The sequence below is a fragment of the Melanotaenia boesemani genome, chromosome 15 (genome assembly GCF_017639745.1).
Source record: "Melanotaenia boesemani isolate fMelBoe1 chromosome 15, fMelBoe1.pri, whole genome shotgun sequence".
In the NCBI taxonomy this organism is placed as follows: Eukaryota; Metazoa; Chordata; class Actinopteri; order Atheriniformes; family Melanotaeniidae; genus Melanotaenia; species Melanotaenia boesemani.
In genome coordinates this window covers 23,977,770-24,003,378 of record NC_055696.1, presented here as the reverse complement: position 1 = coordinate 24,003,378, position 25,609 = coordinate 23,977,770, and the positions used below count along the sequence as shown (strand labels likewise).

The 25,609-nt window shown below is 41.9% G+C and overlaps 2 protein-coding genes across 5 annotated transcripts in view; both read right to left on the bottom strand.

Annotated features, from left to right (window-relative positions):
• Positions 1 to 1,005: 1,005 nt before the first annotated feature.
• bckdk (branched chain ketoacid dehydrogenase kinase) lies at positions 1,006 to 16,850 on the bottom strand. Its single transcript, XM_042008000.1, has 11 exons — positions 16,426 to 16,850; positions 14,436 to 14,504; positions 14,211 to 14,321; positions 12,281 to 12,328; positions 10,345 to 10,464; positions 8,139 to 8,237; positions 7,914 to 7,987; positions 6,158 to 6,286; positions 5,661 to 5,750; positions 3,915 to 4,070; positions 1,006 to 3,322 (listed from the first exon to the last, which is right to left on the bottom strand). Exons 1-11 carry the CDS (start codon positions 16,663 to 16,665, stop codon positions 3,178 to 3,180), a joined length of 1,281 nt encoding a protein of 426 aa, XP_041863934.1. The 5' UTR covers positions 16,666 to 16,850; the 3' UTR covers positions 1,006 to 3,177.
• Positions 16,851 to 17,917: 1,067 nt separating this feature from the next.
• The window catches only part of lrwd1 (leucine-rich repeats and WD repeat domain containing 1), a 23,092-nt gene continuing 15,400 nt past the window's right edge, over positions 17,918 to 25,609 (bottom strand). For 3 of the 4 annotated variants that reach the window (XM_042007995.1, XM_042007998.1, XM_042007996.1), the window contains exons 13-16: positions 22,182 to 22,288; positions 19,648 to 19,809; positions 19,146 to 19,255; positions 17,918 to 19,028 (exon numbers count right to left, since the gene is read on the bottom strand). In XM_042007995.1, coding sequence (XP_041863929.1) covers positions 18,879 to 19,028; positions 19,146 to 19,255; positions 19,648 to 19,809; positions 22,182 to 22,288 — 529 coding nt within the window. In that variant the 3' untranslated portion in view covers positions 17,918 to 18,878. The remainder of the gene's footprint in view (positions 19,029 to 19,145; positions 19,256 to 19,647; positions 19,810 to 22,181; positions 22,289 to 25,609) is intronic. The other variant, XM_042007999.1, reaches the window with a different exon arrangement.

Sequence of the window (25,609 nt, the reverse complement as noted above, 5' to 3'; positions counted from 1 at the left end):
CAAGCGAAGGACGCATAGTGCTCCCACCACAACGTGGCGCCACATCAGTAGCTAGACTCCTTTCCTCTGTTGTTCCCCAGTGGTGGAACGATCTACCGAACTCTGTCCGATCCAGAGTCCTTATCCACTTTTAAGAACAAGCTAAGGATTCACCTGTTTAAGGAGCATTTTCACACTTAGCTTAACTCTTCTACTTATCGGAAGGAGTTTGAAAGATTTGTCCAGCTCTTTGGCACAACTCAGCCCTCAATAAGGTTTGTGCACTTATGCCCAAGAAGATTTGTGTTGAAATCATGATCTCGTAACTCAACAAAGTACCATTATAGAAAAAAAAAAAAGAACTACATGACAGCACTTGGGTCCAACTGGACTCAAAGCAGTCTACTACTTAATTATGCTGTCCCATCCTGTTTGAATTCTTGCCTTTGTTGTAAGACGTAAGTCACTTTGGAGAAAAGTGTCTGCCAGATGACTGTAGAATAGAATAGAATATTTGCAACATTGATTCTACTCAACTAGAAACAAAAAAACAGCCCCAACCTGTTCAAATCATGACAGATGTTCTGAGACATCTGCAGATGTAAAAAAAAAAATCTGATTTCTATTGGGAAATTAAGAAAGTATGTTTTACAGAATCTAGCAAACATTTGTTAATATTTCTGTCGTAGAAATTAGTCAGGTAGCAAAGAACTCTCAAGTCTGAATATAGAAGACCCTTCTCCTTTCCTATTTCTCTCTCTCTCTCTCTCTCTCTCTATATATATATATATATATATAGTGTGTCAACACTTTACTAAGCTTTGTGTATAAACGTGTACGGGCAAACGAGGATTGTGTTCACTGTTGGTTGTGTACCATGTTCAAAATGAGAAAAATCAATAAAAAGAGTGGAAAAAAAATCCATGAAAAGAAACACATCCCAGTTGGTCTAGATTGTCGTCTGGAGCCCTGATAGAGACTTTCTTTAAACACGACACACAGAGAAAACAGAAAAAGAAGTCGGACTCAAAGTTTAAATGAAGTTAATTTAATATCTACAAACACAACAGAAACCAAGTGGAACTAAAGTTAGTTTAGGAACCTCCACATTTAGTCAGTAACATAACTCCTGGACATCATTTGCAGATTTTTCTGATGTTCATTTAGAAAGAAAAAAATCCAACCTCGACAAAAAGAAAAAAATATTTTCAAGTGTTCATGAATCTTTTTTATTTTATAACCCGCTGTGACTGTTTCAGGCCAGCAGGGGGAGCACAGTGCACATTTTATGGCACTGATGTCCAACCCGCCCTTGAGGTGCTGCTCATCACTTCATCATCTTCCAGACTTTCATGCTACAATAAACACAGAAACAGGAATCCAGGTCTCCTGCTCTAGCAGATCAGTGTTTGGGATAAATAAATATAACTTGTTAAAAAATAGACCCACCATGTTTTGAATCTCATCTGAACTCGGGAGGAATTCAGTCTGCAGGTAAAGCCTTTAGTTGGTTTTTCCAGCAGATTTAACCTTCAGCATGTTTTCTAAACCAAATAATACCAGAGTCTCTCTAAGGTAGATCCTTCAGGGTGGAGTGTAAAGTTCAGATTTGGCTTCAGAATAAAATAAAGAGCTACATGAAATGATGACTCAGAGTTTTAAAAAGTGTGTGAATGTAAACCAGATTCCTGATGCCCCCTGATTAAAACCACCAGTAAAATCAGACTGAAATGTGGAATCCAAGCTGGAGGCTTCGCTTCGGGAATGTTTCAACACAAAGGGAGGCATGATCGTAGCGGATTTATTCCAAACATCCAGACTTTTCTCAGCTTTTTCACCTGATCCTGAAGTGAGCTGCGCTTCATCTTTATTTTTATTTTACATCTAGATTATTGTCGTTTAGTCTGCAGCCAATCGGAACCTCCAGTAAGCAGAAACCCTGCTGTAGACACTTCCTGAAATGTGATCTTATACAAAAACGGATCTCAAAAAAAAAACTGAAAACCTTTAATACAAAAAAATTAGAAGGCAAATATAGAAAAACTATGAATCAATACTTCAGGTTAACAGTTATTATAGAGCTGTTATAATAAAAATAATAAATCTAAAACGGTTACGATGGGTGCAAGCGCTCAGCATGACAACAGTAAATCTATTTATTGTGCAAATAAACATGAAATTAAAGACGAGGAGGAGCGTCTGGGCGATCTGATGAAGGCAACAAACTGTATAGAAGAAAAGGTAAAAGTCAGCATGCAGATGAGTGTCACACAGTAAGGCAGCTGAACGTCCCAGTTTGGCCAGACAACATTAACAGAGGTGTTGGTGACAGCAACTTCTGTTGAAGAGCATCATGGCAGTTTCCATGCGGAGTTCAGCTTTGTGAAGACACCGCAGATTTAAGCTTAGATCCAGCTCTGAGAAGCCGACGGGGTGCCAGGTCTGCAGATTTAAGCTTAGATTCAGCTCCGAGATGCCCACGGGGCGCCAGGTCTGCAGATTTAAGCTTAGATTCAGCTCCGAGATGCCCACGGGGCGCCAGGTCTGCAGATTTAAGCTTAGATTCAGCTTTGTGCCACCCACGGGGCGCCAGGTCTGCAGATTTAAGCTTAGAATCAGCTTCAAGCCGCCCACTGGGCATCTGGTCTGCAGATTTAAGCTTAGATTTAGCTCCGAGCTGCTGACGGGGTGCCAGGTCTGCAGATTTTAAACTTAGATTCAGCTTTGTGCCACCCATGGGGCGCCGGGTCTACAGATTTAAGCTTGGATTCAGCTCCGAGCCGGCCATAGGGAGCCAGGTCTGCAGGTTTAAAGCAATCAGCCAGCAAGCAGCTTCACAGGGGTCGCTGGAGTGTCTGGAAACATTTATTGTCAAAACAGGTGCGAGTAGTAACTTTATGAGGAACTTCTCTAAAGATGAAGCCCATGTCCTTCCATCAGCGTCCACTATCGTGCACAGTTTGTCCCGTTACTCGAAACTTTCAAAAAATTTGAGACGCCACGTCAAGGGGAACAAAACACAAGGAAAACAATTCAAATTATCAAACTGAGAGCTAACATAGCTTATAATCAGTCGAAGGCCAAACGAAGAAGTGACAACATTGTGAAGGTCGTCACTCTGGACGAAAGACCTTGTCCTCTGGCAGCCTGTGGTGGGAAACCCTCTGTGCTCCTCCCAGAAGAACCAATGAGGGAGCTTCACACTCTGAAGCTCTCTCCTTTGCCGTCGATGTGGCGCAGACGCAGGTAGACGTCGGTGCCGATGCCCTGCATAGACTGTATGGACAGAGAACCCCCGAGATACTCGGCGTAGGCCCTCGATGTGGGCAGACCAAAACCAAACCTGAGGAACACAAAACACAACAGGCTTAAGATGCTGAATGATTCAGTCCCTCCAGGAATTTGCTATATTGTGACTATAAACACAAATTCAGTAAATTCTTGTGAAATTTTGTCCAATCACAGCAACTTTAATGCATCTTTGAGGGTCTCCCCACCTCTCTGTGTCACCTGATACGCCGCCTGTTTCTGTTATTCTGTTAGCAAGGTTCAGACGTGTGCAGGAGAATGTGTCACATCTGAAATCACTGTGAGGGTCTGAGCGTGACCCTGCCCCCGTGTTCAGGTTTTACTCATCTGGTTCAGACCACAGCTGGAAGCAGCCAGAACAAGTTGGAACCAGGTGGGGGGGCTTGTTGCTGCATGGCCCCCCTTCACTCTCTGACCGGCTCTTCCTATCCTAGTGCTGACCATGAAAGTGAAGGTAAGCAGCATGCGGTGGAAGACCACCATCACCAGTAGCTGCAGCTTCATTCTGCTAAATCATCAAATTCTCCCAGTCTGCTTATTTCTATGAAGAACGTTCAAATTTAACAGATATTTTCCCGTCGAGCATCTGAAATCATGACTAAGGAACAGGGATCTTCCGTCCTTACCCGTGCATGGGGTTGGACTGGTTTCCACTGTTGGTGATGTTGTTGAAGAGGTTGCTCATGCGGGGGTCCTGCGCGCTCTCCTCTGCAGTGCTGAAGTGGTAGTCCATCACCTTGTCTATGATGTTGTGGGGGATGCCGCCTCCACGGTCTGAAATCCTGCAGGAAAGAAAGTTAAAGAAAAATAAAATAAAATCTCTGAACGCTGATAGATGAGTTCATGCTTAACTCCAGGTTTGCTCTGGGAGGTCAGACACAACAACAGAGTTGCAATGATCAGCTGGTTAAGTTTATTTAACGGGGACAGCCTATAACTATAAAACCCTCCTGGGAATAAACTGGCTATTTCTGGATTCACTCCCAACCAGACTGCACCCTGCTCTGTTTTTACCTTACAGACTCATTACAGCATCTTTACTTGAAAAGAGTATGCATGTGTACATCTGAGCTTGGACCACATCTGCCACGCTGCAGTGGAGGGGGTTGCTGCCACAACTCCTCCCAAAATAATCAAAACCAAGAAGAAGTTTCCTGCACCTTATAAATATATCACAACCTCCAGTCCATAAATGTGTAGTCATTGTCTTTTACACCAAATTAATCCCACGGGCCAGGCCGGACCCTCTGGTGGGCCGGTTTTTGCCTCCGAGTACAGAAGACAGAAAGGCTCTGAGCAGAGAGGTAAGGACATGTGACAGGATTAACCAGGTCACATGACTCCTCATCATCCTGCTTTAGGTAGGAGCTACATCTTAATTATCATCATCAGCTGCTACAGACTGTTCTGTTGTTTCTAGAAAAACTTATTAAGGACTTTATTCTACTGCACAGTTTTATCTGACCTAGAATGAACTTTCTCCTTATTTTATTTTCTTTGAGCTGAATAATAACAGGAACCAGAATCTTTCCGTTGTGATAGTCCAACCGCCACTTTGAGTTTGTGTCAGGTGCCGTTAGCAGCCACACCATCCTGAACCAGTGTGTCTCCCTGGGTTGGCCTGGGAGATCACATAGGCTTGTGGAGGCATGTTTGGCTTTGTTTTGTTGGCTTGCGTCGTATTTCACATACATACCCATTCGTCCATGCACCACCTGCATCACTGATATAGACTTCACGTTTTAATTAGTTTTCTTCAACAAATTCTATTTTTGTAAAGAAGCACTTTGTGCCTGCCTCCCTCTTTGCTGCTGTAACACCATACAGAAAATGTTATTAATAATAATAATAAATAAAAAAATTAATAAAATCCTGAAATGGAGAAGTTTGGACTTCATGCAGCACTTTGTCTAAACTCGCTAACTACAGCCACTTTTCTCGCGTCGCCAAACGACTGAAAACGCTGCACTTAAACTCCTTTTGGGACAGAATATCTCCATCAGCTTCCTGTCCCAGACACATCTTATTGACTTGGTAGCTTGACTTGATCGGATGTGGCAGTAGCTTGCCGGCTACTCCCACATCCCATCAGAGCTCCCACCTGAAGGAAGTCTTTATCCCCTGAACTCAGCTATCATCTGCAGGGCTCATATTCAATGCCTTGTTCCTTCCTCTAAAACACTTTCTAACTTTGTTGTACAACTCGTCGCTTTTTCCAGTTTAACTTTCATTTCTGATTTTTATTGATCATGTACGGTAATCCTTTTACTTTCAGATCATTTCTTCCTCTATTATAAAGTGAAGAGCTCCAACTTTCCACTGGTTCTGTGGTGTGAACTGTCTGCGGATCTCACCAGCATCTAGCTGCTCACCTGATGACAAAGTCAATGTCATTATTGGCGATGGTCACAACCACATCTGGCAGGTTGTAGGGGGTGTCCAGATGGCTCTCCATGGTGGCCCTAAAGAGACAAGAACAGGAATGTTCAGGAAACAGGTAAAATCTCTTCTACAACTGACATTATTTCATAAAACATAAAAAGGTGTTGTGCTGATGACCTGAGTTACAGCTAATAATCAGGTGTTTAGCAGGTGATAATCAGTTAATAATCAAGTCGTTATCGATGATAATCTGGTAATAATCAGGTGATAATCAGGTTATCAGGTAATATTTAGGTGATAGTTATGTGATAATCAGGTAGTGTGCACCACAGCAGATGTTCTCTTTGTTTTTTCTACACTGGCAGCAGAACCAGTTAAGTGTGGATGTTAGAGGAGAAATGGCCCCAAAACTCAGTTTCAGTTTGTCCACACTTCCAGATGCCCCTTCCCTGAAGATGTGCGTATGTGATGCTGGTGGTAAAATCACCTCATGGCGTTCTTCAGGAGTTCTGGCAGGATGTAATCCAGAGGCAGGAGGATGAAGGGGAAGCGAGCTGCGACGTGTCCATTGATCCTCACTCTGGGCGAGTTACCATACTGATGTTCACACAGACGTCTGTCCAACAACATGACAGGACAATGAGTCAACTTTCCAGCACCAACAGCATTTTTCCTGGAATTTTAGAGCCTCTGTATACTGGTAGAAGACATAATGAGATATCATGAATATCTAGCAAGTATCTGTTATCCTAATTAACACGATGTTATCATACTACAGTGGTTATACGTGTCAAAGGTCTCGTATTAAAATAAAAAGTAAATATATTTATCCATCCATAAAGAAACTCACTGAGATATTTTCACACCTAAAAATGTGTTTATCTTGTTTTTGTCTCAGTAAAGTTCAGCATTTTTAAACATTTTATCAAACAACCTTACTGGCCTTTTTCTGTTTGATAAAATAGAAATAATTAGCATTTAAAATGTTCCTGAAATCCAAGATGCCACGCTGACTTGAACTGCTCCGTGTTGGCTAAATGCATGTCTTAATGTTCCACCCTGTTCTTTCCAAGAGCCAGGATAAAACGCTGGCTAAAGCTACCACAGTTATCTGGTATTTGCTTAGTCAGCGTTTTTTTTAATGACTGGCACCAACATCAGAGCAGCGCTCTGCAGACATCTTGTCCATTACACAGAACTTACTGTCATACATCTTCTTTATTATCAATATTATCCAGAAGAAAGGAGGTACCATAATGTTTCTGCCACATATACATCATTAATATGCTTTTATGTTATGCATTTAATTTCCTTCCAGAAATCATCTGCAGTTATTTAGAATTTTCATTGGCAGTGAATTTGACATCAGTTAAGTTTTTAACTAGAATTACAGAGAGTGCAGACCTCCGCCAAGCTAATTATTCTGGAAAATATTTGATGAGTTAGAAGCTCTGACGGCTAAATGATCCCGATCTCCCCCATAGTAGAAAATCCTTAAAATATTCCTGGATCACAACAGCAATCCAGATCATTTCCAACATCTAATCACTTCTTACTTAATTCCATTTCTGACATTTACTGAGCTTTTCATCCCAATCTGTCCAGAACATTTAGTTATGTTACTGACAGACAGACAGAGAGAGACAGACAGACAGACAGACAGAGAGAGACAGATGGACAAACAGACAGACAGACAGAGAGAGACAGACAGACAGACAGAGAGAGACAGATGGACAAACAGACAGACAGACAGAGAGAGACAGACGGACAGACAGACGGACAGATAGACACAGAGAGACGCTACTGAAAACATGACCTCCGGCCTGGTGGAGGTGATAATGAAACATACTTCAAATGTGGACTTGCTTGTTTCCTACAGCTGATGGTGTTGTGGCTACTGTCTCCATCCTGGCTATAAAAGCTTTTCCAGCCTAAGCATGAAGCTCTGCAGCATGTTTATTCCAGCCTAGTTCAGCTTTCTACAGCTTAGCTTTAACAGCAAACCAAAAGAGACTCCACAATATTTCCATACTAACCCCATATTTTCATGTCATCCTGCTTAAACCTTTTTACTCCAAAAATAAAGTCATTAACTCCAACTAGGCTGTTGGATAAGATTACAGAAGGTAAACAAGAGTAAGAGCTCATATCTGGTTCTGACATTTATCAGCTGAACTCTGTGTTGACAGGTCTCATTCAGAGGCAGGAAGTTATCTGAAGGTGAGGAATAAACAAACACTCACCTGGCGAAGTCCACCCACTTCTCAATGATCTTTTTAGGAGAGAGACGTCTGCATATGATCCCAACAAAGTCCGGCTGAAACAAGAAGAGAACAAGCAGCAGTTTCAGGAAATATTCCAGTGTCTTCATCAGAAGAAAAGCAGGACAGAAAGTCAAAAAGCTGGTTGACTTTGGTCAGATAGGAATGTAAAGATGTGACTAGAAGAATCCCATGTGTCAGGCATACATTGTCTTCATGGAGGGCGAGGTGGTGCGTGGCCAGCATCCGGATCCCCAGTCGGGAGCACAGTGTTGTATCCAAGAAGTTGCGGAGAATGGTCTCGTCCTGCAGGAGCGAGACAACATGCTTGATGCCTTGTAAACATAAAAACACATTTTCGGCTGGCTTTTGGCTCAAGTCATAAACAAAGGCTACAGCAGCCAGCAAAACCGGTCCTGGTACGAATGCTGACCTCGGGCTCTTTGATGCATGTCACTCCTTCTTTCTCTGAACCCTTTCCTACTTATCTGTACCACAAAAGGTCACTAGAAGCAAGAAAACCTGAACAAGTTATACAACCAATCAAATGTGGTACACAGCAGGACTGATGACTCAATTGTGTGCTTTTATAAACGACATCCCAGCTGGAGTTTGGAGGAAATTAATATGAAAATTATGGATGGTCACGTTGATGCATTAATTAAAGCAGTTTATATTTTTCCAAACTTCTTGCTACTGGCTCTGAACCCACAGAAACCTCATGCAGAGGCTGCAGTCCAGGCCTCTTCCTCCATGTCTGGTCCTGTTGCAGCAGTGAGTCTCATGTCATCAGGAGAGAGCGGCTTTATTAACATGAAGAGGCATTTTCTGTCTGGAACTTAGAAATGAAGAAAAAGAACCAACATTTCTCTTTGTCCTTCTAAATTCATGCCAATGGGTAGAACACTGTGATTTTTGGGTGGAAACTGTTTCCAACAGACAATGAGAAAAATAGCTTTTCTGTCTTTTTTTTTAACTAAATGCAGTTTTATCCTTGTGGATATGAGTTTTGAGGCAAGGCGGCAAAGATGAGACATTTTCTGACTATGTTTTACAAACTTGAAGCATAAATCGGACTTTCTTCTGCCTCTGGTTCGGTGAATCTTGGTCATAGCAAAATGAAGCTTACAGTTGTGGTGTCGTTTGTCTATGTTCATGCCGTTAGGTGGACATAATTTGTGTTTACAGATTTTTTTCAAACTTTGTGTCCCTGGTCTTTTAATTGTTTGTTGTCTTACCTGTGTTTGGTGGTCATAGAAATGGTTTTACTGAGCTGTTAGCTGAGATTCTGGACTTTCTGTGGATACCACACATGTTTAGATGCATTTACACATCTGACGTTACACCCGCAAACAAGATGTTAACCCCTTAACTTCCGGTATCAGAGGGTGCAGGTGCAGAGGTGTTAAGCTAAACAGTCAAGCTAAGAATCAAAAGTTAGAGAAATTATAGGCCAGAAATCTGGATAGTGAAACACTGAAGGTGCATGGATGGAAGTTATTGTGCATATTGTGAATATTTCTCTCTCCTCACCATCTAGAAGCTGTGAGATTCTCATCCTGCTTTCTGTCTGTTCACCTGATGCTGATATTCATCACATATTATTCCTTCTGTGTTTAGAAGGAAGCAGCTTCACAGCTTTAAATTCATCCTGCTGACTTTTTACCTTTTAGTTAGTTAATCCTAAACATTTAATCTTTCTTTGTCATAAATATTTGATTTTATATATATGAAGAAATATTTTAACTGTTGCTGCTTAAAGAGAAAACTGCTGCTAAATCTGTTTATGTGTTTAGTGCAGGGGTCTGCAGCCTTTCCAATCCAAAGAGCCATTTTCCCCTCAGCCAGCTAAATAAAACTTCTTTAGAGCTGCAAATGTTACAAGATCTTTTGGAAAAAGACTATTTATAATTTTTGATAAATATCTACTTTAGAAAATTTGTTTTCATTTTGAAGAATCACATTTTTTTCTATTTTTAGGTTTTAAAATAAAGAAAAACATCAAATTTGGTACTTTAGTCTCACTATGTTGTGGGAAAAAAAGCAAAAAAAAAAAAAAAGACCTGCAGTTGTTATTATATCTCTATTTAAAAACATGAGTTAGCTCTTTAGCATTTTTAGCCATGTATTAAGGGCCATTGTGGAAGCTCCAGAGAGCCACTTGCAGCTCTGGAGCTGCAGGTTGAACACCTCTGACTTAGTGTTTGTAAACCAAAATTTAATGCATTTTCTTCATATAGCAGTAGGCCTTATTTCAGAGGAAACTGACATTTTGTGCGTAACAATGCAATTAATCGCAACATTTCATGCGATTAATCGCAATTAAAAATATTATTTGTTGCCCAGCACTGATTAAAACATAAAAGGAAGCAATAATGAGCCGCGGTGGTGTAACGCGAAGCTCTGGCAGTACCTGGATGTGTCTGCGACACTCCCTGAAGCCCTGGGCCAACATGGTCACCACGTCTTTGTGGTCATCCAGCAGCTGCTGCACCAGCTTACAGAAACGGGTCTCCACTTCCTGGTCCTTGATCTGTAGACAGAAACATCACATCAAGGCTGAAGTCGCCCTGCTGTGTGATGCTGATGGCTGTTAACCTCTGACCCAGACTCAGTCTCAATAAAACACAGATTTGGTTCTTTAAAATTCTACTTTTTCTTTCACTTATAATGTTTAAACTTGCAGATTCCTCCTGTTAAAGAAAAGATGGACTAACTGGACAGGATCAGTGAATGAAACCAGTACTAATCATGTGCAATAAATGAAATAAAAGTTACTTATGAGGCACCTGACATGCAGATAAGAGGTTTTTACAGGTCACTAACAAGCTGTAAGAAGAAGAGATAAGATTAAGTCTCAGTTTGGCTACATTAATGATAACAGAGTGATTGTTCCTTCAGGGCTCTCTGGTTCAAGTCAGACTGAAGGGTCTTTTTCTCTGTCTCCTTTTTAAGGTAATTAAACAAAAGCCCCTTTTTCTGTGCAAAGCGAACCCGTGGTAGTTTATTGTATAACAGGAATTCTGGAGGGCGGTTGTCTTGCTATCCCAGGGAAACTTCTAAAACGTGCTATTGTAGTATTGACACAAATTCTACATAAATAAATAAATGGACCTTGTGTGTGTTTTTATAAATAGAATAAAGGTTTCACACATAAGACACTGTTTCAGAGAATCTTCCAGCTCCGTAAGATAATTCAGAATAATTTAGTCAAGACATGAACATCTTAAGTCTAGCAGGTTTTCAGCAGGACCTGGTCTAATGTGGTCTGGGTCCCCAAAAAAACAGTGGATTTGCCCGCTTTGTTTCTCACAGATCAGAAGCTAACTTCATCAATGTCTGAACATTTCTTTGTCCTCACTCACAGACAAAGCTGAAAACTAAACGGCCTGATGTTATTTATCTCATTTAAATTACGTCATTTCAGACTCTACATGGTCGCGTGCTCACAATTCTCCTCCCTGAGGTGCAGACAGGTGTGCGAGCTCACGCAGGTGAGCCACTCCCACCAGCGGACAGACAGAGAGCATGTGTCCTGAATATCTGGCATAAATATCAGGTAATAACCAGGTTCCACAAGCTGACCCACCACCCAGCAGCAACATGGAGGTACCCACGTTTCCAGCTCCAGTTTCACCAGTCTCTGCTCCATCGTGTCTAAAGAGCCGATAGCGTAGATCTGATCTGCAGCTGGATTCCTACCACACCGACCCACTCAGCCTCTGATTAGTTAGAAAAGCACCGTTCCTCTCATACCATTCGTAGATCGACTCGATGTCACAACATTAGCACACATCAAGTTATTAAACTGTCTCTCCTTGAAATCTCTCTCTCCACAAAAACTGAGCGCCAGAGATCTGACACATTCCTGGAGGGCCGGAAAGGCACCGGGTGCCAGAGGGTCCAGCATGGCGCCAAGTACTGGAGATACTTTAAGTTCTGTATTTAACACTGGCGACAAATCATTTTTCAATCTTACAATAAAAGATCATCAATGCTTGAACTTATATTATTAAGAACTTAAAAATAAATTAAATAGGAGAAACTTTTTTCCATTTAGAGACATTTAAAATAAATAAAAAGATAAAAAAAAAGAAACAAATTATTCAAACTTGGTTGAAAGTTTGCCTTTGAATGCATTCGTTGCCCCTTTTCACACATGACTAACATGTTTTTCAGTCACAAGTTCCCATCCAGGACTCTGCAGGGTAGATCCATCAATCCTGGAGCTGCTACCAACAGGCCGATCAAAACTTCTGACAGGTGTTGACACGTCCTGTTTTACTGAGCAATCCAACTCCTCTCTTAGAAGAGGTGACCTGTGTGGGTGGTACATGTGTGACACTCACCTGGGGGAAGTCACTGAGCATGTGGTAGGCTCTGATGTACAGCTCATGCTGCGGGAAAGAGGAGAAAGATGCAGACCACAGTTAGACTGACTCTCTGTAAGCATCCATTCCACCAGACGGCATCAAACTACCCGCACCGGCCCCTCAGCAGGGCCCCAGGAAAACACCGACAAATCCTCCTGTGGCTCACATTCCTAAACATTTTAGGATGAACTTTTATCAACTTCTCAACTTTTAATTTGAAATCAATCTCAGCCTGCATGAAGATATCTGCTGTCAGGTGGAAATCAGATTCTGCTCAAACAATGCAGGGACTTACAGGACGACCTACATCACAGCTGGTGCCTTGGTTTTATGTAATCAGCCCAGAGAGCTCTGATGCCAGAAAGGAAGGAATCTGGGTGAAAGTTCGACAACAGTCCGCTCCCATTCCCAGCTCTGCTGTCTCTTCATAGGGACATTTACCCTATCATTTCATACCATCATCAACTCATCATCAGGAAGTTGAAATGTTATGTGCCGTGAAGGTTCAGATTCTGCAGCGCACGCGCACACGCACACACACACACACTCAGCCTGCAGTGACATTGCTGCTGCGTATTTGTAAAGACCTGGAACAACACACTGCTAGTACAAACTCTCAGGCTGCTGAGATCAACTTAATCTGAGCTGCTCTGCATCACCGTACAGCTGCAGTTACACAGAGTTAAACATCTATTTATTTGCCCACCTTTCAAGTGTTCACACACACTCAAGGCTTCAGATGAACTCAGTGATTTTCCAGAAGGAGCAGCAGGAGGCTGAATCACCAGTCTGCTTTCTAACCAATGTAACCTCTGTGGGAACAATGGATGCGGGAGTGGTGAAAGGTAAGCTTTTGTCTTGGCTGGGAATGGTACAGACGACATTCTTTCCCAGGTCAACTGACTCTGCAGCTGTCACGGGTATTTATCGACTCAACAGCGACTGAAACTGGACACTCAGGTGGACATTTCTGCTCCTTCTCCAGCTCAACTCCACCATGAATAATGGTTTTAGTTACAGTGACTTTGCCAAGTTATGCCTGTAGCTGTGTCTCAGATGACACGTCATTCTCAGTTTAAACATGACTGCAACATCATTTAATCAGCACAGTTTAAGGAGGTTGCAGTGAAAGATGTTTCAAAGAGCAAGCGGACCACACAGACCCCCTCATTTCAAACCCAATGCCAGAAAAATGTTGGGATACTATTACATCATATCTTAAGACATGCGGAAGCCACCAGCCCTTTGTTTTTTTATTAGGGCCCTTTTAGAGGTCCATCATCACCATCAGTAATGGTGTCTGGGATATTTTCTTGGCTCACTTTGGGTCCCTTAGTACCAACGTAGCCTGAGCACAAATGCCTCCTCCATGAGCCGCCACCTTACCATGGTGGAGGAGTTTGCGCATCCTGACAATCCTAGGAGCTACGTTGTGGGGGGGCTTTAGGCCCTTGGTAGGGTCACCCATGGCAAACAGGTCTCTAGGGGAGGGACCAGGCAAAGCACAGCTCAACAGACCCCTATGATGATTAAAAATAATGGATCTAGGTTTCCTTTGCCCGGACGTGGGTTATTGGGGCCAGACCTGGGAGGTGGGGCACAGAGGCGAGCGCGAGCTCAACTCGAAAGGGTAGCATGGGCCCCCTCTCCCGTGGGCTAACCACCTGCAGGAGGGGCCACAGGGTGGGTGGATGGATGGATCACAACTGCATTTTGTTATTATTTTTCTCTTTTATACAACATCCAAACTTTTTGGGAAATGTGTCTGCATAAATAGTTATAACCATATATCTCCTGTCAATTCAAAGCGCTGGTGCAGATCTGCTGAAGATTTTGCTTCATATATAGCTCCACCTCCACCTGTAACCTTGCTACTGCTCGACACATCTTAAAAAAATGCACTTACCACTTGCAGAATGGTGGGGTTGCAGCCAATGATGAAGGGTAAACTACGGAAGCCCTTGATGCGATGGGCAATTCGTACAGGCAGCTCCTTGTGAAGGTATTTGGCACTACTCTGAGATCACACAAACACACACACACACATTAAAGTGAAGTGAGTGAAGAGTCCCAGAAGTGGACTTATTTAACTTGTCTTCAGCTGTACTCCCAGTGTGGATGGGATGCTCACCAAGATGTGGTGTCCATCAGGAGACTTCCCAGAATACAGGAGAGTTGCTAATGTAAGTCGCACCGAGGCCTGCAGAGACAACAATACACAGAATAATCTACACATTCAAAACTACAGGTCATGCAACACAATGACACAGCAAAAGACCATCTGCCTGCACATCTATTAAAAGACAAATAAACATGTTTAGATTTTTAAATATCAACCAGGATAAGGATGCAACTTTAAAATCTGTTTATGTAAACATGCTGCAAAAATAATACCAGACTTGATTGTGTTATGGGAGAGAAACCTTAGAGAAATCTCAAAAAGAATCTCACTCTGTGCAGTGACTGGTTCAAATTACAGATATAAGGAACACGGTGACACCTAGAAAACCCTGTTATGCAACATGCTTGCAACATGCTTGCAGCATAGAGCACGGTAGACATAACACGGCACAGTGTAAAAACTCTCCCTGATGCATATACTGGCCAAACAACTACTCTGTATGACCTTAACATTGCAGCTGCAGCTAATGAAATAGATAAAGGCACCGAAAACGTAGCAGTTTGTATCAGTATATTCTTTCTTATTAGAGAAGGAAAACACACACATCAGAACAAGACTTGTCTGGCCAGGCCACATCATGGGGATCAGACCTCACCTTGATACAAGTACAAGCACAGCTGGACAAACAGCCTCTAATTTCTGGAAGGATTAGTGTACTGTAAGAACACATGTGCATAAGTGCAAAGATGTGGGAGTGTGTTGATGTAAAACTGGGAAGCTTAGGTGGAGCTTATACAGGAGGAAAATTTGACCCAATTCTTCCAGTTCCATAAAAACACTCTGCAACGTGACTTCACTCTTAATCTTTTCTTTTTCTCCTTTAATCGTGTGAACTCAACCAAGCTGAGAAGCACTGCACCTGATTAACGTGCAACCAGGATCCACAAAGAAATACGTGCAACTGACTTTAATATGCATGTTCGGTGGTCTTTACAGACGGATAGCTGCACATGTGCAGCAACTCGATTCCCACATCGAGTTCCTTTCCACCACCTCCATCAAGATGTTCCAGTTTTAACTGTAAATGACGTAAACGGTGATTCGTCGTGCAACTGTTGCAAATTCCTTCTTTCTTTTTACTGTGACGAAATGCTTTTGTTTTGTCAATGCGTTTTGTTCAGTGATGTGGCTAAAGATTTTGGCCAAAAGACATTTGCTGAGCATGTGATAAAAGAATGGAGCTCAGTTTACTGGCAAGAACAATAACATCTGGCTCTGCCAAGAACTGGGAGGAGAGAAGCCTGGGGGTGGTGGGAAAAGAGATTTCACTTCATCACAACACAGTAATAATTTAAACCATTTCTACGTTTCTGTTCATTTGAGCCCAACTGGATGAGTCCAGTTGAGTGGTTTATTATTAATAGTTCTAATCATTACTTTTATTTAATTTCTGGCTAGAAAATATAAACAACCAGAGGAACAACAAACAAAAACGGCTGATTATTGTTATTGTAGATTCTTCACGCAGATGTGACGTTGCTAAATGACATCTTTGTGGGAGAAACCGCCGTTAAGAGGAATTTAAACTACAACGTTCCGCTAGCTAAACATTTTGTTCTTTTCGTGCTGCTTTCAGGCGTCCAGTCGGAACTGGGAAGAAGTCCACCGCCACTCGGGATATAAAAAGTGTTTAACGATGGAAGGCGACGTTCTCAGCTGTTGTAATCTGTTATGAAGCTGTTTATCAAGACAAAAAAAAACAACAAAGCAACCTCTTATGTTTTGAAGTGTGTCATATCTTATATTCTATTAACTAGAAATTTTGACATTGTCATACTTTAACCGCCGGTATTTCGGTATTATGTTCTCTGTCATTGAACGCAGCACCAACGGGGCTAACGCTAGCTTTGCTATCGAGGTCCAGCTAGCTTACTCCCCCTTTATCGCTGATGTGGGATCAAGTTCTGGGGAAGAACGCCGACAGAAAATCGCCTCTTACCTTCTCTGCGGAAGCATCGATTGCAGATTGATTATAAAACGACGTGACGGTCTTCGACCTCTCTCTTGCCAGCTCTGAAAACCCCTGCATCGAGGATGTGGACCGAAATCTGTGACTCTCCGCGCTTGACAACGGCAGTGATGTTTTGGTGGTCAGTAAGAGGCTGCCGAGCCTCGGCCTGGCCCTGCTGGTGGCACCGCACAGCATCTCCACTGCTATACCCGCAAGTCCCGCATGCATTTGGAGACGAGCAGCGAGTGCGAACAGGGCTAGCCTGTCCCCGTACGTACACTAAACTCCACGGCCGCTACGAGGCCATCGGAGCCGCATCGCAGTAGTGCACAAAAGCACTTATCTGATCTGAATACAGTAGCGAGAGGGTACAGAAAGGCCTCTGCGCTCATTGGCCAGTAAGAAAGAGATCTGAGAAGACGGCATGATCACTGAGCCAATCAGCCTGGCGGGTGGGGCGAATCACTACGCACGCACAGCACATTCTCACTCACTGTACTGCAGGGATCCCCAGCACCGGTCCTCATGGCCCACTGTCCTGCAGATTTTCCATTTTTCCCGGCTCCAACACACCTGACTCAGATTCATGTTTCAGTAGCAAAGATCCATTAAACCTGAGTCAGGGAAACATCTAATACCTGCAGGATAGTGGTCCCTGAGGACCAGGGTTGGGGATCACTCCTTTATTGTTCATCGTGGAGCTCCAGGAACACTTGGTGAGTTAGGGGAGGAGAGCAGCTTACTTCTGATATAAAGGGACATTTCAAAGATTTCTTTATTCTTTTTAACCTAGAGTTCTCTAGCTGGCTAATGTAGAGTTTAATGTATAAATGCAATTCCTGTTAAACGAAAACTGGGACAGTGTGTAAAATGTAAATAAAAGAAAATGGAATGATTAGAAAATCTCATAAGACAATACAATAAACCAAAAAAAAAAAAAAAGATATTTGACTATTTCTTGAAAAATACTGGTTAATCATTAATTTGTTCTGTCAGCGTTGGGACAGTGCTGTTTATCGGCATGTAACATCCCCAGTTCTGCATCACTAAACTCGCTCCATCAGTACAAGTCCATTTACCATAAACACGTTTTACATGGATGCACATGCAAACACAGCAACAAGCAACATGTGAACGCTGCCATCTCCTACAAATGCAATGTCATCATTGCCATTGAGGACGTTCATGACCCGATACAAATACTGTTGAAAATGATACATCCTTACACGTATCACTATAAACCACAAGGAGTTACAACAGATTAAACAATACAAGACACATAAAAACATTTCTGTTTATTGAGATCAATAGTTAAACAACTTTTTTTGGCCACCAGATGTCACCGTTGTAACATGTTCCAAACGTTCCAAGAGATAATTTTTTTTTCAGGAACATTTGTTCCAAACAAACATATTTAGCTGTAAATATTTGCTTTCTCCCTAAAAATCTATCTGATCACACAACAAACCACAAAAAAAAAGGCAGAAAATCTCCTTTTAATGACATTTACTTCACTTACAGCTTAAAAAGTCATATCGACAACCTAGTTTCCACCTCTGAACAATATTGATTCAACATTTTATGTTAGACGTCTGCATTTCTTCTCTGGTTCCTGACTCCCTTAGAAAGACCCTGACACCACACCATTAAAAGGTCCGGCCCTTGAGGGCCTGTGTCCTGCAGGTTTTAGATGTTTCTCTGCTTCAACACCCAAATCAGATTCATGGGTCATTGTGCAGAACTTGGCAACAAGCAGTTAGATCGTTTTCATTAGAATCAGATGTGTTGATGAAGAAAAGCTACACCTGACAACCACCTGAGGCTGAACCTAAAACCTGCAGAATGGTGGCCCTTGAGGGCCGAAGTACCAGATCCTGCTTAAGCTTAAATCTCAAGTCACTGGAAAAATGTGTGTCTGATTGAATTAATCTAATTTCTGCTGTGGCTCACTGCACATTATGCTCATCAGCGAACATGGATCTTTTGACAACTGAGATCTGCTTCTGCACCATCTTTCTAAAATGATTTAAACTGAGGAGCAGAACTGAATCCAAAGGCCGAGGCTAACTGGTTCCATCTAAGCTGAAATGGCTCTTTATATCAACCATACAATACCAGCTAATATTGTACTAACTTCCATGTAAATGTAGTTGTTATGATAAGTTCTAAATGACACCTGTAAGTTCCACCTGGCTGCTGATGTTCCCAACAGCAGCAACTTATTCATCTAAAAAACAAAGGAAATCAAAGTTTCGGTCAAACTTTGTGATAAAATTCTACATAAAAATAAAAACCATTTAATAAAAGATTGCTTTTTTCATATATTTAGTTTTTCTGAGGATGGATGCAGTTCAAAAAGTCAGATCAAGATCCTGAACAGGATCAGAGATGTTTTAGTGTAATCTGGTGCAGCTTCATGTCCAGAAGCTTCCAGCCATTGTTCAGGACTCCTCTCTCTTCCATATTATCACCATGTTCTTGTCGCTGAGGGCAACCAGGTAGCGAAGCTCGGGGTCCATAGCTACACTGTTGATGGAGGGGCCCTTCATCTGGCCGAGACCGGTCCTCATCGGGACGGGCCACTCAAACACCTGGTCAAACACGACAAACAGCTGTTAGTAAAGAAAAGTGCATTTCACCACATCGCTGATGGGATGTTATCACAAGAGACGATGTGTCCCCATGGGTCGCTCTCAGGAGATGGATACCTCAGTGGGAAGGATGGGTTTCCCAGCGTGAAAACTGGATTTCTGAAGGTTGGTGACATGGTAGGTCCACATCCTGCCTTTGTCATCGCCACACACTACGTAGGCTCGTCCTAAAGAGGACACACACATACACAGTTGTCATCATTTAGCTACAAACATAAGACCAGGACAGCGACCGAGTGGCTTCAGGATAAATACTGAAGCCGTCCAGCTGAAACCTCAAACAGCATCTACAGAGAAGCCTGCAGATAACAGATGCTTCCCACATTTATTTAAAAATACATCACTTCTTTAGATCAAATGTGCACTTAAAGAAGTCAAGATGTGAAAAGTTATGCAAACACACAAGTAGAAAGAAATACTAACAGGTTTACATTACGGCAAAAATGCCTGGAAGAAGAATAAACTAGGAGAAAACATGTTTTCATATAAAAACTCAAAAACAGAACATGAGGAGAAAAGATGAAAAGCCAGGGTGCTGGCTGGACGATGTGGGACTTACCAGGACAGGTGTTTAGAGCCAGGTAAGGAACGTCAGTGTTAGTCCACTGCAGCTCCGCCAGAACCACAGCTCCCACTGCTAGGCTCTTCCTGTCCGGTCGCTGAGCCTTGGTCCTGCTCCAGCTCCATAAGTAGATGCAAGCATGCGTGTAGCTCTTCGAAGCTAACATCAGAATAAAAGCAATGTGACAGAAAATATGAGCCAACATCTCTGAACAATCCTGCACGGGATTATAAGTGAACTTAAGACTAAAGCAAAGACATGGCCAGTAAAAATGATACAAACTAGGACCACACGTCTGTTCCTTGGACATGTGGTCCATAAAGAGTCATGGCCTTACTGACCTAACCTGCATAACAAGGCCACCATCATGTGACCTCCAGCTACTTCAGTCACGCAACTCAAACTGGTGAACTGGCTGACAATGGAAAACCTCTAGCACAGGGGTTGGGCACCACGGGGGCTGATTTTTTTCTGACCAACTGAATGGTGGTCCAAAATTATATATATTTATATATACACAGTAAATGTTGGTTTACAAACACTAAATCAGGCGACTTCAACCTGCGGCTCCGGACCAGCAAGCAGCTCTGTGGACCTTCCACAGTGGCTCTTGAAGTGTAACTACACCCCCTACTTTTTGCGTAACTCCACCCACTGCCGAATTTGAAAAATGCCTGAAACTGCATGGGTTGGGGTCGAAGGTGTGGGGTGATCAAGGGGTGGAGAGTGGGCGGGTCAGGATACACAGGCAGAAATGATTGACAGACAACAGTTCAGCTTACTAGCAAAATGGAGAGAGATTCACAAAGCAGCTACGCCACAGAGCGGTCTTTAAGGTAAATGACTTTTCCCCTCCTGACTCTCTTCAGCTACACAAGAACAAGGTGGTCCTGAACCGTATCAGTCTGAGCCGTTAGCGCTGTTGTTGCTGCTGCAACGATTTGAGCTGCTGTCTGTCGCCAAATGAGGATCAGCAGGTAAAGAATAAAGTCCGGTGTTACTTTTACACCCCTCAAAAGCACAAATCTGTACCATTGCAGGAACATTTCATCAGAAACTCTGTGAAAGAAGAGAAGTCTGAAACTAGCAAATCTACACCATATAAGTTCACATCCCTTCATATGGTGGGTGTGGTTTTCTTTGGCTGCAAGGTGAGGACCTGCCTCGTGGCATCTGGAGGGAGAGAATGTGGGGTTTTTAAAATTCTCTCATGATGTATATACTCCTCTATGTCACAAAAAACATAACCTGGTTTTACCCAGTAGAGGGCGTTATGAGCTTTAAAAGCTTTAAAAATACTAATTTTATCAACAATATAGGTGGTTTTCATCACAATTAAGCAATTCTGTGTTGTTTATAGCTCAAAAAAAACATTTTTGGGCACACAACCCCTTTAATACATGGCTAAAAATGCTAAAGAAATAATAACAAATGCAGGTTTTAGCAATTTTTTGTTTTTTCATGGAGTAACTGGACTGAACTTCCACAACTTAATGACATTAAAAGTACCAGTAATAGTTTTTATTTACTTTTCTTGTCATTAGGTTGGAAACTATGGACTTTTTTTTTTTACACATCATTTTCCACAAATATCTACATCCCTTATAAGAAAGTCTGTCTATCCTCTTCTGGCAAAACTTTTCTGCTTTTCTTTATTTTAAAACCTAAAAACAGAATAAAAAAGTGGTTCTTCAAAATGAAAACAAATTTCCTATCGTAGATATTTATCAGAAATGATAAGTTGTCTTTTTGAAAAAGTCTCGTAACATTTGCAGCTCTAAATGAGTTTTATTTAGCTGGCTGAGGGAAAAATGGCTCTTTGGAATGGAAAGGCTGCAGACCCCTGCACTAAACACATAAACAGATTTAACAGCAGTTTTCTCTTTAAACAGCAAGTTAAAATATTTCTTCATATATATTTATAATGTAATATTTATGACAAAGAAGGCTGAAATGTTCAGGATTTACTATCTAAAAGGTAAAATGTCAGCAGGATGAATTTAAAGCTGTGAAGCTGCTTCCTTCTAAACACAGAAGGAACAATATGTGATAAATACAAGCCATCAGGTGAACAGACAGGATTAGAATCTCACAGCTTATGGATGGGACTCTGCTGGAACTAACAGAATTGTGGTGTTTATTGCTAAAGCTGGTAGCAACACATTTACCGATAAATAGGAAGCTTCACACAGCGACTTACTCTTCTCCCACATTCCCCTTCCCTTCCCCTGTGCATCTCTCCTCCTCTCCAGCACTGAAAGAGGCTACGCTGTTCCTCTAACACAGTAAACACCACCGTGTCTCTGCACATTGACACAAGTCAATCATGTTTTTTATCCATGTAATCTGGCAGGCCACATATTATTGGTGGCAGGCCAGTTCTGGCCCACTGGCCACCATTTGCTGACCACTGCTCTAGCAAGACTAAAGGCTCCATAGTAAATTAATGCTTCCACCTCAGCAAGAAAGCTTTTAGAGAAACAGTAAATGCTTTATTTGCATTTTATGTATAAAAATGGAGCCTCACTTACCTACAAGGTCATCAGTAAGAAAACTCAGGCCATCAATTGTGTGGTAGTCGTGTTCTTCGTCCTCCTCCTTGTAAATGGGGAAAGTTATCTCCATTTCTTTCAACCTGCTGAGAGAAATAACAGTGTAGTGGTGACTGGTTCACATGGAGGCGTAGTGAACACTAATCAGCACAGAGTAATGTGCTAGTCTTGGACTTGTCCTCATTTCTTTATATACTGGGAAACAGGAAAGGGTGCAGAAATTTACTCAAGCATGTCCAAATATAAATATAAAGTTGATAAGATTTAACATCATCAACACAGTCTGAACCCTGTTAGACAAGAACGATGAGCTTGTAGGTGGAGGTGAGAACAAGTACTGATTTCAATCGTGGATGATTCATTCAGTTTAGGTGAGTTGGTTTCGGGTTACTGTTTGCATTGCTAGTGTCGGGCTCTGTCCTTTCTCTCTACCAGGGCCGGACTGGGACACAAAGTCAGGCCGGGTGTCATACACTCAATCAGGCCACCCCAACACATTTGTACATACACACACATGGACTTAATAATCACCAAAGCTCATTATACTAGACCAACATTCACATAAAACTACAAATCACTAGTCCAGTATTTCTCTCTTCTCGTCAAAAGGTTCAATACAAAAGTCAAACCAGTACTCTTATATTAATGATGATCTTCTGTTGAGATAAATAACATTATTGTTTCATTTTGTCCGCAAATCATTTAGATGCAAGTTTACCGTAGTACATTTAATACACCAACAACAATATTTACTACTAAAAACATGAAGTGGTCAACAGCAAGTTCACCCGATGTGATTCAAATTACATCAGAAAATTAAAAAGTCATCTCATCCTAGACAGATAAGAGACTGTCCAACTTTAGGAGGGGTTCCCAAACATTATCATGCAGCAGCCCATCGATGGTGATATGTTTGGCTCAGCAGGACCCACCAAATGTTTCATGCAGGAAAATAAGCCATGTCATTACCATGGAAACAGAAACACATCCACATACACTCCATATGGAGTTTTAACTAAAACCTCAGACATCAACATTTCAACATTTACCCAACAAGCATAAAACGCTGCGATCACATTATTTACATCCAGATTAACACACTGACACTGATTAAGTTATAATGTTCCCTCATCAGCATTTAACCTGGACTACTGAAATGTTCTTCACTCTCACAGCTGTGCAACTACTTGTGTGCTGGACAGGGACAGATGTGGACAGTATATGTGGACAGACTGTTAAAGCCAAGCAGCCAAAGTATTAAAATATCCACCTGTCAGTTTAATACAACACAAATAAAAAAGTAATTATTTTATTTTATCCAGGTTATACCAGGAAACCCCAAATATGAGCTAGTGTATATAAACGGTTAGCATATCCATGTGTAGTTATGTTTGGGCTGATATGGTTTAATAATAAAACAACAAACCAGTGTAACATTTCCAGTAGAATGAAGTTTAGACAGGAGGTAGTAGCCTACCAGCTCATTATTACAACTACATAAAAGGCTCATGGAGAATCTCAACCAGTGATCATCATGTTATCTTGATTAGATTACAACCTAATCAATGCACAATGTGCTTCAAACCATCCCTGTTAGACATGGGTACAGACCAAGACGTGACACCCATAGACAATGCAAACCGCAAAACCTGTCCTTTCCTGTCGGCCACATCCTCTGTTACCTTCAGTCTCTGGAACTGTCAGTCCGCAGTGAACAAAACAGAATTAATCAGTTCATTGATAAATCTGTCTGACATTCAGGTCCTAGCCCTGACTGAGACCTGGATCCGTCCAGAAAACACAGCTACTCCAGCTGCCCTTTCTGTCAATGCAGAATTTGCCCTAACACCTCACTCTGCTGGACGAGGAGATGGTACGGGCATTCTTATTTCTAAAAAGTGGAACTTTACGTCTCTCCGTCCTATGGCTAACTGCTCATCACTTGAGTATCACACAGTAAAGGTCTCTACACCCATCACTGCATACATTCTGGTCACTTATCGCCCTCTGGGTGGCAATATAGACGAGTTTGTGTCTGAAATGGACATGATTCTCTCTGACATTCCCGATGATGGCACACAGTCATGGGAGATATGAACATTCACATTGTCTTTCCTTCTGCCTTCAAGCAAGCTCGGGTTACCCCGCTGCTAAAGAAACCCACACTCAACCCAGCCCAGGTTGAAAACTACCAGCCCGTCTCACTGCTTCCATTCATGGTTAAATTACTAGAGCGTGCCGTCTTCAGTCAGGTCTCACAGTTCCTCCAAGACAACAATCTGTTAGATCCATATCAGTCTGGCTACAGGCAAGGCCACTCTACTGAAACTGCTCTCCTGTCAGTTACTGATCCCCTACGGCCTACTGTTCTCCACACTCTCTGAGCTTTTACCAGACATTACTAGAGCTTGAGTTTACAATATGAATGTCTGCATCTATTGCTTGATTTAGTCGTCCACTACAATTCATTTAAATTAAAACATTTAGCTTTTTGGGGCAAAAATTGTTATATAATTAAAATGTGATTAATCGAGATTAGATAATTATGAAGCATTTAATTAATTAGATTAATTTTTTCATTGAGTCCTACCCCTAATTAAAATCTCTCCTCTTCAGAGACTCTTCAGACATGCTGGTAACTGTGAGACTCCTCATGCTTAAGTGCTACTGTTATGCTGTCCTCACAGGTCTCCCTAAAAAGTCCATCAGACAGCTGCAATTAGTCCAGAACGCTGCTGCTCCAGTCCTCACTAAGACCAAGAAATGGATCATATAACTCCAGTCCTCAGATCTTTGCACTGGCTTCCTGTCTGGCAAAGAAATTACTTCAAAATGCTGCTGTTAGTTTACAAAGACCTGAATGGTTTAGGACCAAAATACATTCAGGATCTTCTGGTTTGTTATGAGCCAACCAGATCCCTCAGGTCATCAGGGTCAGGTCTACTTTCTGTTTCCAGAGTCAGAACTAAACATGGAGAGGCAGCGTTCAGTTTTTGCTCTTCACATGTGGAACAAACTCCCAGAAAACTGCAGGTCTGCTGAAACTCTCAGCAGTTTTACATCAGGGTTAAAAATGGTTCTATTTGCTGCCTTTTATCAGAACAAATGTTAATTCCCCACACTGAAACTTTATGTCTGGCATTTTACCCATTTTATTTTAGCTTTCTTCTTTCTGTTTTTATTTCTTTTAAAGTTAGTTTTTAATGCACAATTCAAAGTGGTATTTTTAAATGAAAAGTATGTTGTTTATATGAGGAGGACCAGAGACCGTGTGCTTGTTTCATCAGTGGGCTTAATGTTATTTATAGCATGATCCAAACAGCAAGACGGGCTTAAAACAGACAGTCTGCCGACTTGTCGGTGCATTTTATTTTCAAAATGTGTAGTTTCGTCTGCCCTGTGGTGGA

Excerpts from the sequence above, each read along its gene's own strand:
- bckdk (XM_042008000.1), bottom strand. The coding sequence starts at position 16,665 with ATGCATGCGGGACTTGCGGGTATAGCAGTGGAGATGCTGTGCGGTGCC. Across the intron at positions 7,988-8,138 it reads TCGCCCTCCATGAAGACAAT|CCGGACTTTGTTGGGATCAT; the intron begins GTATGCCTGACA and ends TTCTTGTTTCAG. Across the intron at positions 4,071-5,660 it reads GACATTGACTTTGTCATCAG|GATTTCAGACCGTGGAGGCG; the intron begins GTGAGCAGCTAG and ends TCTTTCCTGCAG.